This window comes from Mus caroli, chromosome 12 (assembly GCF_900094665.2).
Source record: "Mus caroli chromosome 12, CAROLI_EIJ_v1.1, whole genome shotgun sequence".
NCBI lineage: Eukaryota > Metazoa > Chordata > Mammalia > Rodentia > Muridae > Mus > Mus caroli.
The window spans coordinates 79,697,532-79,713,504 of NC_034581.1; the positions used below are offsets into that span (position 1 = coordinate 79,697,532).

At 43.9% G+C, this 15,973-nt stretch overlaps 1 protein-coding gene across 1 annotated transcript in view; it reads right to left on the reverse strand.

Moving 5' to 3' along the window:
- The window catches only part of Nek9 (NIMA related kinase 9), a 41,150-nt gene that overhangs the window by 8,099 nt on the left and 17,078 nt on the right, over positions 1 to 15,973 (reverse strand). Inside the window, exons 9-18 of the mRNA XM_021178833.1 lie at positions 15,258 to 15,308; positions 13,942 to 14,134; positions 8,612 to 8,756; positions 7,298 to 7,498; positions 7,092 to 7,138; positions 5,870 to 6,025; positions 4,481 to 4,589; positions 3,532 to 3,693; positions 2,001 to 2,171; positions 1,109 to 1,168 (exon numbers count right to left, since the gene is read on the reverse strand). Coding sequence (XP_021034492.1) covers positions 1,109 to 1,168; positions 2,001 to 2,171; positions 3,532 to 3,693; positions 4,481 to 4,589; positions 5,870 to 6,025; positions 7,092 to 7,138; positions 7,298 to 7,498; positions 8,612 to 8,756; positions 13,942 to 14,134; positions 15,258 to 15,308 — 1,295 coding nt within the window. The remainder of the gene's footprint in view (positions 1 to 1,108; positions 1,169 to 2,000; positions 2,172 to 3,531; positions 3,694 to 4,480; positions 4,590 to 5,869; positions 6,026 to 7,091; positions 7,139 to 7,297; positions 7,499 to 8,611; positions 8,757 to 13,941; positions 14,135 to 15,257; positions 15,309 to 15,973) is intronic.

A 15,973-nucleotide genomic window follows, 5' to 3' on the forward strand; every position in this document is an offset into this window, starting at 1 on the left:
CCAATCTGAGTTCCAGTCCTGACTTCCTTTGGTGATGAACAGCAGCATGGAAGTGTAAGCCGAATAAACCCTTTCCTCCCCAACTTGCTTCTTGGTCTTGATGTTTGTGCAGGAATAGAAACCCTGACTAAGACATAGGCCTACATTTTTTCTTCCCCTTCTCTCTCTCCTCTCCTCCTTCTCTCTCTCTCTTTCTCACCCCTTATTTTGGCTTTTTGAGACAAAGTTTCTTTGTGTAGCCCTGGCTGTCCTGGAACTCACTCTGTAGACCAGGCTGGCCTCTGGAACTCAGAAATCTGCCTGCCTCTGCCTTCCAAGTGCTGGGATTAAAGGTGTGCGCCACCAACACCCAGTTTACAAATTTTAATTCTTGAGACAGGAAGGATCCTCATGCCACCCAGGCTGGCCTTGAACCTCTGACCTTATTTCTACTTCTTAGTGTTAGGATGATAAGCATGTGCCACCATGCCAGGCTTACATAAAGGTATGTGTTATAATCACCAGAATTCATGTCTATTTTCTAAATCTTAGTGCATCTCTGGCAGGCAAATACATTGAAGTGTTCTCCATTAGTATTTGTCTTATGTAAAAAGTTGTTCAGCAGTGAGCCAAGCACCCCTTAAGTCTCCCCAAAATAAGAAGATGGATTCTGAAATAATGGCACATCCATGACTTCTCACAGATGGAAAGCTACCAGAGGGTTTAGGCTGATTTTCCTAAGTTGAAAGCTAGTAACTGACTTTTCCTTCAGAGGGCCTATTTTGAAGGTAAATTTTGTTTGATTTTTGAAGACAGGGTCTTACTATGCACCATCTGACCTCAAACTCACAGAAATCCACTTGCTTCTGCCTCCCAAGTGCTATAGAAAGACTAGACTGCCTGGAATACTATGGAAGTAAAGGCTCATGGGATGGTAAGGAATACAAATGTCCCATTACAATGTGGAACAAGTCTCTTAACTGTATCACAAATATGTGATGCAGGCAAGAAGATGAAGTCACCCTGATAACAAGGCCAAAATCTCAACACTCACCAAAATACAACCTTCCCTCCTAACCCCATTCCTCAACCCAAAGACCAAGCCGCTCCCTGGGGCTCCACTGCTTACCAGTGCCGATGGACAGGCCACTGCTATTGGAACGGATGGTCTTGGAATTCAACACTTTCTCTGAGGAAAAATGTGCAGCAGGTAAGCACTTTGTACAGACACTGGGAGGAAGGGTGGAGGAGACGGGTCAGGGGAGAGACTGTCCCTGCCATTCCTGACCCTCAGTAACTCAGAACGCACTATTTAGAAGTAAGTCTTGTAAGTGAAGCACTATTGAGCTACTGTGCTCAGTGCTGCACTGGGAATTCTCTATCTTTGTGCTCACCAGAAGCAGCATGGAAGCTGTACAAGGTAGCAATACCTACACCCGGCCCCAGAGATCCTGATTAAACTAGGCAAGGGCAGTGCAGGACTAAGGTTTATAAAAGCCACGCTTTTATCATGCATTTCAAAGTACTCTGTATGCAAAAAGCATTTGGAAATTTTCTTTTAAAAGAATTACTAAATGTTTCTCAAGAAAACACAAATGCAGACAACACATTATTAAATGGGAATAACAGATTCTATGATGCAGATGTATGCTGGGAGAAGAGCTCAAAACTGTTCCATTTTAAAAAGGTCCAAACAGATGGTGGTGGGACAGGCCTGCAACCCCTCAACTCAGGAGGTGGAAGCAGATTAGGAACTCAAGGTTGCTCCTGGCTACTCAGCACTGAGTCTGAGGCTAGACTGAGTTACAAAACAGTCCAACAGAGAAGAAGCGGTGGATGATGATAGGTGGGAAATGACAATGTTCAGTTCCAGCCCTCTGCATGACATCTTTATTCAGCCCAAGACTTGAGGAAGCAGCCTCTGCTTCAGAGTAGCACATCCAGCAGTGTCACCACTAGCACCTTAGGTGTGAGTCAATCTGGTCTAAGCCACCCCAACTCCACAGAGATGAAGCCCTTACCAACAATAAGAATGGTGTGCCAGCCACGGCAAGAAAGGTCTGGGACATGATGCAGGGATCCAAAAATAGGGCGAGGCCATGAGGTACAGATATCAGAGCCATGTGGTCTCTCTGTGGGAGTCATTGCCAGGCGGCCATTACCACCATTACCCCAGGCAAAGATGTGATTGTCTAGGGAAGAATGAAAGAGCAGGTTAATGAGACTGTTTTCCCACGGGCATCCCACTGTTACACCCTTGGACTAGAAAGAAGCCCTACTAAATGAGGGAAAAGCTAATTATTCTATATATAGGTAAAAATGACTACCATTCCTATGTCTACCATTCATTAATTTATTCAAACAAATATGAAAATCTACTTCATGGCAAGTGTTTCTTAAGGTGTCCGAGGCAGGACACGAAGCCAAGCCCTTGCTCCAGTGCAGTCAGTGGGGAGAATGACAACACACACACACACACACACAAATGGACATTTGCCATTTCAGACAAGGCAAGTGCTATGAAGGAAGGGATGGAGGTGACAATGACCATGAGGAACAGCAGGATGGCATTTCACCATTTCAGAGAGAGCAGTCAGAGAAGGACTCTGACACCTGAGCACGTATCAAGCCCAACTGAGGGAGTTTCTGGCAGACATAAGGGCCCACAGGTGCAGCTTTGCCCCACAGGGAATAGGTCCCTAGGAGAAAAGTAAGAGGGGGGAGCAGTGGGAGGAGAGGTCCTGGTCACATGGGGCCACGCAGGCTTGAGTGCCGTGCCAAACCAAGAGAAGGTCTGGGCAGGAGGTATCTGAGAGGGCTCCAAGGCTATGCTGAGGATCAACTGCAAAAGAGCAAAGGTGGAAGCAGAATGCAGTTCGAGTCCTGGCTGTAGTCTGGGTATATACTGAAGAGTCAACAGGACTTGCTGAGGGAGGATGTGGGATGCAGGATGGAGCTAGCCGAGGTAAGAAGTCTGCAAAGTCTGGGCAGAGACAACACTAGAAATCTGATTCTTATTCAATTTAGGCTCTCTCTTCCTCTCCCCCCCCACCCCCCCGCACCTCTCTCATGAAAGGGCACATGACATGATCATTTGGACAGCAGATAGGACTCAGTACTCGACTCAGTACTCATCTAGAGTACACGGGCATCTATATTGTCACTTTAACCTTTGTCATCCAAGCTGAGGGGCTGTGACTAAATGGCTGAAGGTCAGAGATGGGGAACTGAAAGGAGTGAGCTCGTAGTGGAGAAGAAGGCTGAGTCCAGGGAAAAGGTTGGACGGTTCTCTTGCCTGCTTTTTCCCACCCCCAGCCAGTGCTGATCAGAATGTAGATCAACACTGGTGCTAAACAAGACAGACAGAAGTGCTCAATGGTTGTGGGAATATTTTACAAAAAATGTTAAATGACAGTAAAATTAAGTGAACTTAGAAATCTGGCCTTTAAAAACGTTACTATATTGGACATAAAACATATGCCAGTTATAAAACCTTCTTTTCCCTACCCAGAATTAAAACCTGTCTGGAAGCTTGAGAAACAAGGCACTCACCGTCGGTGGCAGCAATGGTGAACTCATCACCACACGAGACCCTGATCACTTGCTTCCCACCAAGGGGTCCCCCCAACAGGTTGATTCCCAGGCGCTTCTTATAATTCCCAACACCCAGCTGCCCACACTTATTACAGCCAAAAGTCAGCAACCGGCCTCGTTCTGAGAGAGAAGCAAAAATAAAGAGCAATCACAAATGGGTTATGAAACACGGAAGGTAGAGCACACTCCATGCACTAGAACATATAAATATGAAGGTACCCATGTGACCCTGAGGCGGGGATCTAGGCAGTGTGACAACTCAGAACCACAATATAACCTACTTATAGTAGGTGCCAATTAGACCATAGAATCCAGATGTTAGAAAGATGATGGTTTTACTTTTTTTTTAAGGAGTATTTATGGCTGGGCATAGTGGTGCACACCTTTATTCCCAGCATTCAGGAGGCAAAAGCAGGCAGATCTCTCTGAGTTCGAGGCCAGCCTGCTCTACAAAGAGTTCCAGGACAAACGTTCAGTCAAATGTTTGAGACACAGAGAAACCCTGGCTCAAAAAACAAAACAAAGTTAATTTATTCATTGACTTTATGTGTATATTTCTCTCTGAGTGTATGCCACATGTTTGGATACCCTCAGAGGTCAGAAGAGGGCATCAGATCCCCTGAAGCTGGAGTTATAGTCAGTTGTGAATAGCCAAAAGTAGATGCTGGCAGAGGTACTTGGAAGACCAGCAAAGACTACTAACCACTGAGCCATCTTTGCAATCCAAAGTGTGGTGTACTTACTAAAGTGCATATTTATCTTGCATTTATAGAGATCATTTGATTTGTTAATGAGTTAATATTGAGTACTAGGAAAAAGTCAAAAGGCTGATAGATCAAGAAAGGTAATACTTTACAGCACAAAGCACCTGAGCTCTGAAGGCATGCAACCCAGCTGAGCAACTTACCATCAATAGCAGCCGTGTGAGTCTTGCCTGGGGCAATGGTACGGATTTTGTAAAAGGACAACTGTTTGGCCAAGGTAAAGGAGGTTGTGTAGGGAACTTCATGGTATGCCTGAGACAAGTAAAACAGAGCAACAGACTCATGAAGCAAACGGTGGTGGCAGGGACAGGCTAAGGATGCAAAAGCCTTTTTAAATAAATTCTGCTAAGAGAACATGCCACATAGCTTCCTATCTTCAACAGGACATAAGAAACAAGCTCAACACAGAATCAGAGAATTTGTTGCAAGAAGTAGGGATTTCTGATTACAAAATCTACGTTTGTTTGCTTACTCTGTGTATCTAACAAGGGCAGGGTAAAATCTCTCCAGCTTACAAAGAAACCAGCTACCGTAATCAAATTTCACCTTTATTACACAGATTCCTCTGTATCGGTATAAAGGCCCCATGTAAAGTTCACCACAAACCTGCATCTGAACAAACCACAAGTGGTCATTTTGAAGATGCCTTTCAAACGACCCAGTCTCCAGCCTTCACCCCGAGTCTGTGCTCTCCTGAGAATGGACTGTAGATGCTACATACAAACTACCTCATCCTGGGGCTGGAGAGATGGCTCAGTGGTTAACAGCACTGACTGTTTTTCCAAAGGACCTGAGTTCTCAGCACCAACATGGCAACTTACTACTGTCTGTAACTATAGTCCCATGGGATCCAGTGTGCAAATGCACATGCAGGCAAGATACCCATACACATAAATAAATAAGCCATTAAAAAATTAACAAATTAACTCATTCTTCATTGCGTTACAACACTGTAAATGTACTTGACTTTCCTCTCTCTCCTCTGCAGTCAACTGTGTTGAGCTGTAACTGTAAAGCCTACTGTACAGCCTGACCTGCATCTGCACACATACATTTGTGGGATTTTTGCTTTTGCTTTTGAAAGGGGTGTTGCTACATATAGCAGGTTGGCCTCAAACTAAAGATCCTCCTGCCTCAGCCTCCTGAGTGCTAAAATTAAAGGTATACACCATCACACTTAGCCTCTGTACCAACACATTATAAAACCACCACCCTGCTCAAGACAGACCATTCCCTTAGGTGATTCACCTAAGTTTTTATTACGATTCATGTCCCCAACAAAGAAAAAGAAATATAATAGTAAAACCCCCACAAAGATCTGACTACTGTGATCACGTTCATTTAGCCTGTCCCTGAACTTCACACAATGCAATCACATGCGGTGAACTCTTTTGTGGCTGGCTGCTTTTGCTGAACATAATGGCTATGAGATTACTTTATTCTTAAGTTAAATTCTGTGGTCACTAACTTATACCAACGAAATCCCAACCCAGCATTCTGGCAACATGGTTAAAATCTCAAGGGCCACTCACTTCATGGTTGATGATTCCAGACATGCACTGATTCAGCCCCAGTTTGTTGAACTCATTGAGTCCACAGGCCAGCACTTTGCCTGACTGAGTGAGCAGAAAGGTCCCATCACAGCCACATTGAACTGCAACAATGATTAAGGCCTTTGGAACATCCACCTGCAAGGAATCCCAAGTAGATAATTCATATTAGAAAATAAGCCTCAAGTTCCCCCATCCTGCTGCCCAGCAGCCTGGAGCTCATGCTTCCTAATGCGGAGCTCAAGTCTGCAGCTGAATGAACAGATGCTCCCTGTCAGTCTGTTTGAGGAATGGCTCCTACTCCTTTGGAGAAGGCTTCTGTAGAGGGAAGACTATGCACACAAGCGGGAAGGGGGCAGCTCTGCTCTCTAGCTGGCTTTGCCTTCTGAGAGGAAGGGCTCCTTGACAGCTTTAGAAGAAAGACAGCAGCTGGAGGATCTCGATCTTCTAGAAAGTGTACAGAGGTAGCAGCTAGGACTTCCATATCCTTCTACAGCTCACAGGACAGGGTTGTAAAATGAAAGATGTCAGGGCCATGGATATGAATAAAGCCTCAAGCCTTAGTTTCTTTTCACAAGTAGAATGGTTGAATCTAAAGACAGTCTTTGTATGCACCATTTAATCTTAGAATAGAAATAAAATTTGGCAACTATCAGTCGTATAGTGCTGTAGTCCGTGGTAGCTGACCTTCTTCCAGGATCAGGTAAGCCTGGGCCCTGAGGCACGTCAGAGAGGAGTAGCTGTGCTCATCCCTCAGCTGACTCAGGTCTTGGGAGCCTCTTACAAAGCCCTCTCTGGCAGTCCTGACAGTAAGCAGATATGATGTCTCCTACTGCACAACCTCTAAGCAAAACAATCTCACGTGGCGTTCCACTGTAGTAATGCAAGGCTGGCATGATCTATGTCATCCCCACCATCCTTTCTTAGGGAGATTTAGCTGTCTGTGACACTTTCTGTTTTATGTGCTGACTTTAACTTCATGTCTCACTAAGATGTGACTCCAGGGTCCATAATAGCTGTATCCATTTTCTCAATTTTCTGTGATTTAGTCAGATGACAAGACCACATAGTGCTAAATCAGGAATCCTAGATTGTTAGTCTCCTAGACAAGATAGAGTTCAGAAATAAACACTGCGCTCTGAGCAGGCGGGGAGAGAGGATGTCTATCTGAGACAGGCTGTAGGAGAGGCTGCTTCTTAGTCACCCTCTGTGGTGTATAGTAGTCCTCTTCTGAATCCAAACCCAGCCGTCCTGAAACACACAAGAAGGCAGGCGTTACACCAAGGCTTCCTCTCTAGGAGGATGCTCTGCAACTCTTTCCTAACCAGAGGCTACTTGATGTGTTTGTGCTCAAAGACTGACATCCTGGTTAAGTACCTGGGGGAAGTGGAGGGAACAGGCTTCACCTACCATATTCACCACAGCCCCAAGAGTAGACTTCCTTGTTTCGTGTCAGAACTACCACATGATTATCCCCACAGGAGACCTGCTCCACTGGATTGCTGAGGAAGAAGTTCAGCTGCATGGGTTCTAGCACTTCAGGGCCAGAAACCTTGTCCACTCCCATGCAGCCATAATAATCTGATCCAAAGGCGTAGAGCTGACCCTCATCTGCAAAAGGCAAGGAAACCATCACAGAAAGGCATTGCTAAGGAGCCACATGTAGTAGTCGTAGTACTGTAATCAACAGTCTAAATAGTTGTAAGATTATTATGCTAAATGATCTTCAAATTTTCCTGGAGCCTTCCCTGTTTTGTAGACAGAAATACCAACAATGGGACTGGAAAGCCAGCTTGGCACTAAGTATGTGAACTGCTATTCCAAAGGACCCCAGTTTGATATCCAGCACACACGCCAGGCAGCTCATAACTCAAACCCAGTGTCACCTCTCCTGGCCTCTGTAGTTAGTATAACACTCACGTGCGCAAACCCACTCTTAGATACACACATAGCCATAAAATTAAAAAAAATAATTCCAGTTGGGCAGTGGTGGCGCATGCCTTTAATCCCAGCACTTGGGAGGCAGAGACAAGAGGATTTCTGAGTTCGAGGCCAGCCTGATCTATAGGGTGAGCTCCAGGACAGCCAGGGCCACACAGAGAAACCCTGTCTCGAAAAGTCAAAAAAAACAAAACAAAACAAAACAAAACCTCTTCATCAGCATTTGTGACATACAATGCCTAAATAGGTGTTGAGATTATTATTTTTTTTAAAGATTTATTTATTTATTATATGTAAGTACACTGTAGCTGTCTTCAGACACTCCAGAAGAGGGAAGTCAGATCTCTTTATGGATGGTTGTGAGCCACCATGTGGTTGCTGGGATTTGAACTCTGGACCTTCGGAAGAACAGTCGGGTGCTCTTACCCACTGAGCCATCTCACCAGCCCGAGATTATTTTCTCCCTAAAGCAGAACATGTAGTACTCTCTCCTATCTCAGCCTTCTGTTCCTCACCTTTCTCCTTGCTCATCCCTCTTTCACACAGTAGGCAACTGGGATGTTTGGTCTTAGTTCTGGGAACGGAACTTAGGGTCTTACTTGCTCTACTGCTGCATCACTGAGCGGCTCTCCGCAAGCCTGGGAGCGCTGTTATTAATCAGTCTATTTCCTAAGTGTCTTTGGTCTTTTTTGGGGTGGGGGAGGCAGTTGTTTGCTATATCACCTGACATTGTATTACGTTCCATATTAAATGTACTCAGGATGCTGGTCCCTCGTGGCTTACCTGTTACACAGACCGTGAAATCATCACCACACGACACCTGGTGGATAGCTTTCCCTTGTAACTTTTCTACATGCTTTGGCTGTCGGTAGGAAGCTTTGTCTCCATGTCCTAGCTGACCGTGAAGTTTAGTGCCCCCTTGCATGTTCTGTTAAAAAAGACATCTTGTGAAATTTAACTTTTCATGCTAAAAGCTAATCTTTAATATCCTACTTCTAAAGAAAAACAGTAAGAAAAAAATAGCTGGAAATTTAAAGACAAAAGTGGGTAAGGGGATTAAATTTTTAAAAAAATTTTTGAGACAGGTTTCAGTATATACTGCTAGCTGTCCTGAAATTAACTCTCTGTATAGAAAGGCTAGGCAGTCTGCCTGTCTCTGCCTTTTGAGGACTGGGACACCACTATGCCTCACTAGGACAAAGCATTTTAATGATTAACATAGCCCCCCAGCTACATGTAAAGAAGATTTTAAAGCACATCCAGATTCATATCTATCAGGCATCAGGTCAAACTGCAAATTCTGTCTTATCTTACGTGAGATGAACTGTGGGTGATGATGGACAGTTCATTAAAGTATACTTCGGGTGCTTTCTGCTCTAATTTGGTTTCTGTTGCTGTAATAAATATCATGACTAAAAACACCTTGGAGAGGAAAGAGCTTATAGTTTACAGTCTATCAGCAGGGACACCAGGGCAGGAGTTCAAGCCAGGGACTGAAGCAGAAGCCACCACTGCTTACTGGTTGTTCCTTAGGCTTTCTCAGCTTGCTTTCTTATAGCACCCAAGACAACCTGTCCAGGAGTAGCACCAGCCAGAGTGAGCTGGGCCCCCACCAGTCATTAACCGAGAAAATGCCCCACAACGTGCCAATCTGATGGAGGCAACTCCTTAACTGAGAGGTTCCCTTTGTCCTGTGTCAAGTTGACAAAAACTAAACAGAACATTTTCTAAATGAGTACTATCTCTTAAAAACAACATGTTCTATAAGTTTTATAAATTTCGGTCACCTTCCTCAAAGCACAGAACAGCTATAAGGAGATAAGCTACATCAAAAAGAAAACAAAACTGAGGGGGAAATAAACAGAGATTTTGGTTCCATCAAAGAAGTTGGGGGGCGGGGGGGGACATGCCCCAGCTGTTCTGCTTTCTTAGTTCTCTCCTGAAGGTCAGCATCTTGCAGGGAGTGTCTGCAGGTCGAGCTATTTAAGGTTGCTGTTTAATGATAATAGCTCACTCTAGGTCACTTTGCTGCAGTAGCTGACCTGCCTGTCTGCGTTCCTCTGAGGCCAGAAACTTGCATCTCTGGCGTTTATTACCTCATTCTAAAACAGCATGGATTAAGTCAAGGATTAATTGCTAGAGCCTTTTCCCCTCTTGTCCAGATGCCTCTCTTGTCAGGCTGGGGCAATAAACTTCTACTGAATCCAAAGAAGAGTCTTGCTTGCAGAAAGAAAAACTTTTACACAAGCAAATATGGATAAACTCACATAAATTCATGTACAAATTCATGCTTACACATTCTTATGTCTCTATTCAAACCAGTTGGGTCCAGCTACGTATCTCATACTTACACACATCCATAATTACATATGCATATGAAGCAAAAGACCAAGCTCCGGTGCAGAAGGAAGTAACTCATTCTGGATGAAAAATGAGCGCCAACCTTTACTGCACAGAGAAAGGAGAAGCTTCTGCCCTTTTATTGTTAAATGAATTAAACTTAAGTCTGTAAGAAGAAAGCTTTGTACTGTGTAGTAAGATGAAGCCTGCCTTGCTATTAAGAAAAGACCTGTTCTGTCGAGTGGTAAGGAGAAGCCTGCCTGCTCCTTCTGCTCTCTGCAGCTTCTTCTATTTGCCTCTTGCCCTTTGCATTCTGCACATTGCTCTTTTTTTTTTTTTTAAGCTGCCTTATAATTTCTACATTCTCCTTCTAATCTTGCTCTCTCCTTTGCTCTGATATAACAATGCCCTTGTTCCCAATGCTATGCCTTCCAATACAATGTTTCCTAGTCTTTTGGACCTTCCTAGAAGAATAGATCACGTGGCTTATGCAAGCATCCATTTTTTACAAAAATTCACTAGAACTTCAAACATAAATTTAAACCATAAATTGATCCATTAAGAGTAATTATCTGAGCCAGGCAGTGGTGGTGCACGCCTTAAATCCTAGCACTTGGGAGGCAGAGGCAGGTGGATTTCTGAGTTTGAGGCCAGCCTGGGCTACAGAGTGTGTACCAGGACAGCCACGGCTACAGAGAAACCCTGCCTCGAAAAGCCAAAAAAAAAAAACCCAAAAAACCCAAACCAAAACAAAAGAGTAATTATCTGGTTAAACATTTTACTACTTAGCTCAACAGGTTCACTAAAACTGAAAAACCATCATTTTTGTGACTAAGTTAGTGAAGTTTTTTTTTTAAAAGATTTATTTATTTACTATATATAAGTACACTGTCTCTGTCTTCAAACACACCAGAGGAGGGCATCAGATTTCATTACAGATGGTTGTGAGCCACCATGTGGTTGCTGGGATTTGAACTCAGGACCTCAGAAGTCAGTGCTCTTAACCGCTGAGCCATCTCTCCAGCCCTAATAATGATTCTTTTTTCTTTTTTTTTTCTTTTTGGTTTTTCGAGACAGGGTTTCTCTGTGTAGCCCTGGCTGTCCTGGAACTCACTTTGTAGACCAGGCCAGCCTCTTGTAGACTAGGCTGGCCTCGAACTCAGAAATCCACCTGCCTCTGCCTCCCAAGTGCTGGGACTAAAGGTGTGCACCACCACTGCCCGGCTATGAAGTTTTATATAGATAAACCCAGTCAGTATTTTATCTTCTGTCCTTGCACTTATATTAAATCCTTAGTTCCCCTTCGTATGACTTTCGGTTAATTGTTTTACAGCCTGTTGGAATGTGCTCTAAGTTGCTATCTCAGAAGCAATTAACACTTGGTTGACACTTTAAGACTGGCAGAGTTTCTCAATGCAGTTTTGACATCAGAAAGGAGTTAATGGCAATCCTATTATAAAAGAGCTTAATAATTACTAATATAATTATTAATAATTATTTTTTAAAAAGATTTATTTATTTTATGTATGTGAGTTCACTGTCACTATCTTCAGACACACCAGAAGAGGGCATCAGATCCCATTAGAGATGGTTGTGAGCCACCATGTGGTTGCTGGGAATTGAATTCAGGACTTCTGGAAGAGCAGCCAGAGCTCTTAATTGCTGAGCCATCTCTTCAGCCCAATTTTAGGAATTCTTATAGGATCATCATTAAGAATTAAAAAATCGTCTATTTGTCTTTATAGCATCACTACAAGACAGTAGTACATCTTCGTTGTTCTGCAGATATCTACTCAAAAGTATGGGCTAATTCCTAGTGATTGTTATATATGTTTAACAATAACAGGGAAAGCAGGACTCTTTCCTAAAATGAAATCTTCTCAGCCTTGCCTAGAGAGGCAAATCTGTCATTAACTTTGACAGTCTATGGTGGACCCATCTCAGGAAGAGCACCTGCTAGTGTTTTGCTTCTCCTTGATGGCTCCTGGCGGAAGTGCTGTATAGTACTAAGAACTATATGCTACTATATAGTGCTGTATAGTACTAAGAACTATATGCTACTATATAGTGCTGTATAGTACTAAGAACTATATGCTACTATATAGTGCTGTATAGTACTAAGAACTATATGCTACTATATAGTGCTGTATAGTACTAAGAACTATATGCTACTATATAGTGCTGTATAGTACTAAGAACTATATGCTACTATATAGTGCTGTATAGTACTAAGAACTATATGCTACTATATAGTGCTGTATAGTACTAAGAACTATATGCTACTATATAGTGCTGTATAGTACTAAGAACAGTCCTCATGGCTTTGTACCTTTCTTGGCGACAGCAACTCTTTCCGTGCACTCACTCAAACATAAGTCCTTTAATAAAGGGTTGTAAGGAATGACTTTCTTCCATTTCTGCTAGCTTCCCTCAGGCTAATTCTTTAGGGAATAAGGTTTTAGGAAATAACCAAAGGTCATCACTGTTACAGAGACCAAATCACTCCTTTTCTTTTTTTTGAACATTTCACAATTACTCATTGTCTATTCTCATACAATGGAGGTTGTACTGGCTGGTTTTGTGTGTCAACTTGACACAGGCTGTAGTTATCACAGAGAAAGGAGCTTCAGTTGAGAAAATGATTCCATGAGATCCAGCTGTAAGGCATTTTCTCAATTAGTGATCAAGGGGAAAGGTCCCGTGTGGGTGGGGCCAGCCCTGGGCTCCGAGTCTTGGGTTCTATAAGAAAGCAAGCTGAGCAAGCCAGGGGAAGCAAGCCAGTAAGAAACATCCCTCCATGGCCTCTGCATCAGCTCCTGCTTCCTGGCCTGAGTTTCTGTCCCGACTTCCTTGGTGATGAACAGCAGTATGGAAGTGTAACCTGAATAAACCCTTTCCACTCCCCAACTAGCTTCTTGGTCATGATGTTTGTGCAAGAATAGAAGCCCTGACTAAGACAGAGGTAAAGCAGGGGGTAAGACAAATACTTGCACCTATGAAAAGAGCTGAAGTCACTAAAATAGAAGAGCTCCCTCAGAGAGGAAGCTGAGGTAGAATGAGGCTGGTAGCCTGAAATGCACCTACAGAGGCACAGCAATCAAACAGGAAGCCAAGTGACAACAGAACTCAGAGGGAACAGTCGATTAATGATGCTAGGTGTTGCTGAGAGGCCAACCAGGACAGCAATGGGGGTTTGTTTATCTTATCAGTTTCTAGGTCACGTGTTCAAGGCCAATGCTAACTGAGTGGCAAGGGTGGAAGCTGTACCGTAGGTGAGTGAGGAGAGTAGCAGATCTGCAAAAGGCAGAAAACACGGTGGTGGTGCACACCTATCCCCCAGCACTGCAGAGGGCAACGGCAGGAAAGCCTCAGCACTTTATTCACAGATGATGGGGCTGGAGTTTCCTGACATGGCTGGCGTGTGTTTCACTTGTTTACAAAGCTACACAGACACTAGCTGCTCTCATCTCATGGAAACAGAACACAAGTACCTGGCAGATCTGAAACCATCTACTTGTCCACAACAGCTAGCCCAGGCTTCTGGAGCCAGACCCAAGGCTCTCACATTTTCTTTCCCTTTCTCATTCTTTCATCCAAAACCATTCACAGGTGACTATGTCCGGGAATGGAGCTGCATGGGTGACCTACACAGCCCACATCTGCTTCCACAGGATCTTGTTCTAGCACCTCATTCCTGCAGCACAAGGACAGCTAACAGAATGCCTACCCAGAGGGGCCCAGAAGCAACAGGGCTTGGAGCCCCCTCTACTTACCACCCAGGTGTATAGTTCCTTCTCCACGGTGACCACAGCAAAGTGGGTGTTCCCCGCACACACCTGTCGAGCACTACAGCCACTCTTGATGACGTCCAATTTCTGAGGTGTGGATTTTCCACCACCCCAAACATAGACTTCACTGGTTCGCGATGTTACCACAGCAATGGGTGCTTCCGTCACAGTGCTTGACCTGCCAGCATCCCCAAACAAAGGTACATTTAACATGAAGATGGTTTCAAAGAAGGCTGGGAATGTAGCTCAGAGCTTGTCTAGTGTATAATAAGCCTTGAGCTTGCTCCCTGGGGACACATAACAAAAGCAGTGTGGGCTAAGTAAATCCCTTCTTCTTCTTTTTTTTTTTTCCTGATTTATTTATTTATATATGTAAGTACACTGTAGCTGTCTTTTGACACTCCAGAAGAGGAAGTCAGATCTCATTACGGATTGTTGTGAGCCACCATGTGGTTGCTGGGATTTGAACTCAGGACCTTTGGAAGAGCAGTCAATACTCTTAACCACTGAGCCATCTCTCCAGCACCCCCACCCCCCTTTAAAGTCTATTATCTCAGAATAACTGTCAGGGTGGGCATGAGAAAGTATATTCTTTCAATCCTCTCTTAAAACAGGCTTTCCAAAGCCCACCTGAGATAGTTCATCACGGCTCAGCCAGACCAGATTCCATTCAGTCCCTAACAGCTCCACTTTTCAACAATCATGATAATAACATCCACTTTATTGTTAGGGGAAGTGATGGCTTTCTTCTTCTCTCCAGAAAAGACTATCTGAGGGGCTAGCAAGATGGCTTAGAGACTAAGAGAACTGGTTGCTTTTTTAGAGGACCCAGGTTTGAGTCTCAGCACCTAGTGGCAGCTCTAACTCCAGTTGCAGGGAATTTTTCTGGCCTCTGTAGAGAGACCAGGCCCACACACATACAGATATACACACAGGTGAAACAGCCACACATATTTGAAAAAAACCATAACAAAGCAACAAAAGTACTCAGTAGGGGCTGAAGAGAGGGCTCAGCAGTTAAGAGTGTGCACTGCTCTTTCAGTGGACACTGCCCAGCCACCCTACAGGTGGCTCACAAGTGCCTGCAAATGCAGCTCTAGAGGATCCAGTCCCTGCCCGGGTCTTTGAAGGCCCCTGCATGCATGCAATGCACAAACAGATCTGAAAAATGATAAAGAAAGAACTGACTATCTGATAGTCAAGCTGATGCCGGCTCTTTGTAAGATCAAACGATGCGTATGCAGACTCAGTGAGGTCAGAGACTGAGGATACAGGATGCTTCCACAGCCTCCGGAGCTTACCTTGGCCTCTTTGTAGGTGCATTGAGAAGAGTGACTTTTTCCTCCATCTCTCTACCAAAGAAAAATCAAGTTACATGAGTTAAATACCACGTACATTACAACCATGCCCCTTTAATACATTTCATGAACTAAATCTCACATTATAAACATATGCATGCATCCTACAACATGACAATTATTTAGGAAAGTAATTTAAAAAACTGAGTTACACAGGCCTGACATTGTATGACTTGTTATATACAAAGGACAGCGAGTCTTGCTTTGTTATGTATGAGAAATGGTCTGGACTGGGACAGGGAGCCTTGAGAGTCTCTGACACACATGACAGATGTCTCCATTCTGATCTGCCCACTGACTAACAAACTCAGCATCTCCAATCCTGGGCTTGCTATCTTTCATCTAAGCCAGTTTTTCTTTCTCATTTCCCTATTTTTATAACTGGCAATACTCCTTCATTCTTTCCCAATCAACAACTTCAGTCATCTCTGACTCTCTTCTCTCCCTTTCTTCCTTTCTCCCTCTCTCTCTCTCTCCCTCCCTCCCTCCCTCCCTCTTTCTTTCCTTTCTCTTTTCTTTTCTCTTCTCTTCTCTTCTCTTCTCTTCTCTTCTCTTCTCTTCTCTTCTCTTCTCTCTTCTCTTCTCTTCTCTTCTCTTCTCTTCTCTTCTCTTCTCTTCTCTTCTTTTCTTTTCTTTTTTCTTTTTGGTTTTTCGAGACA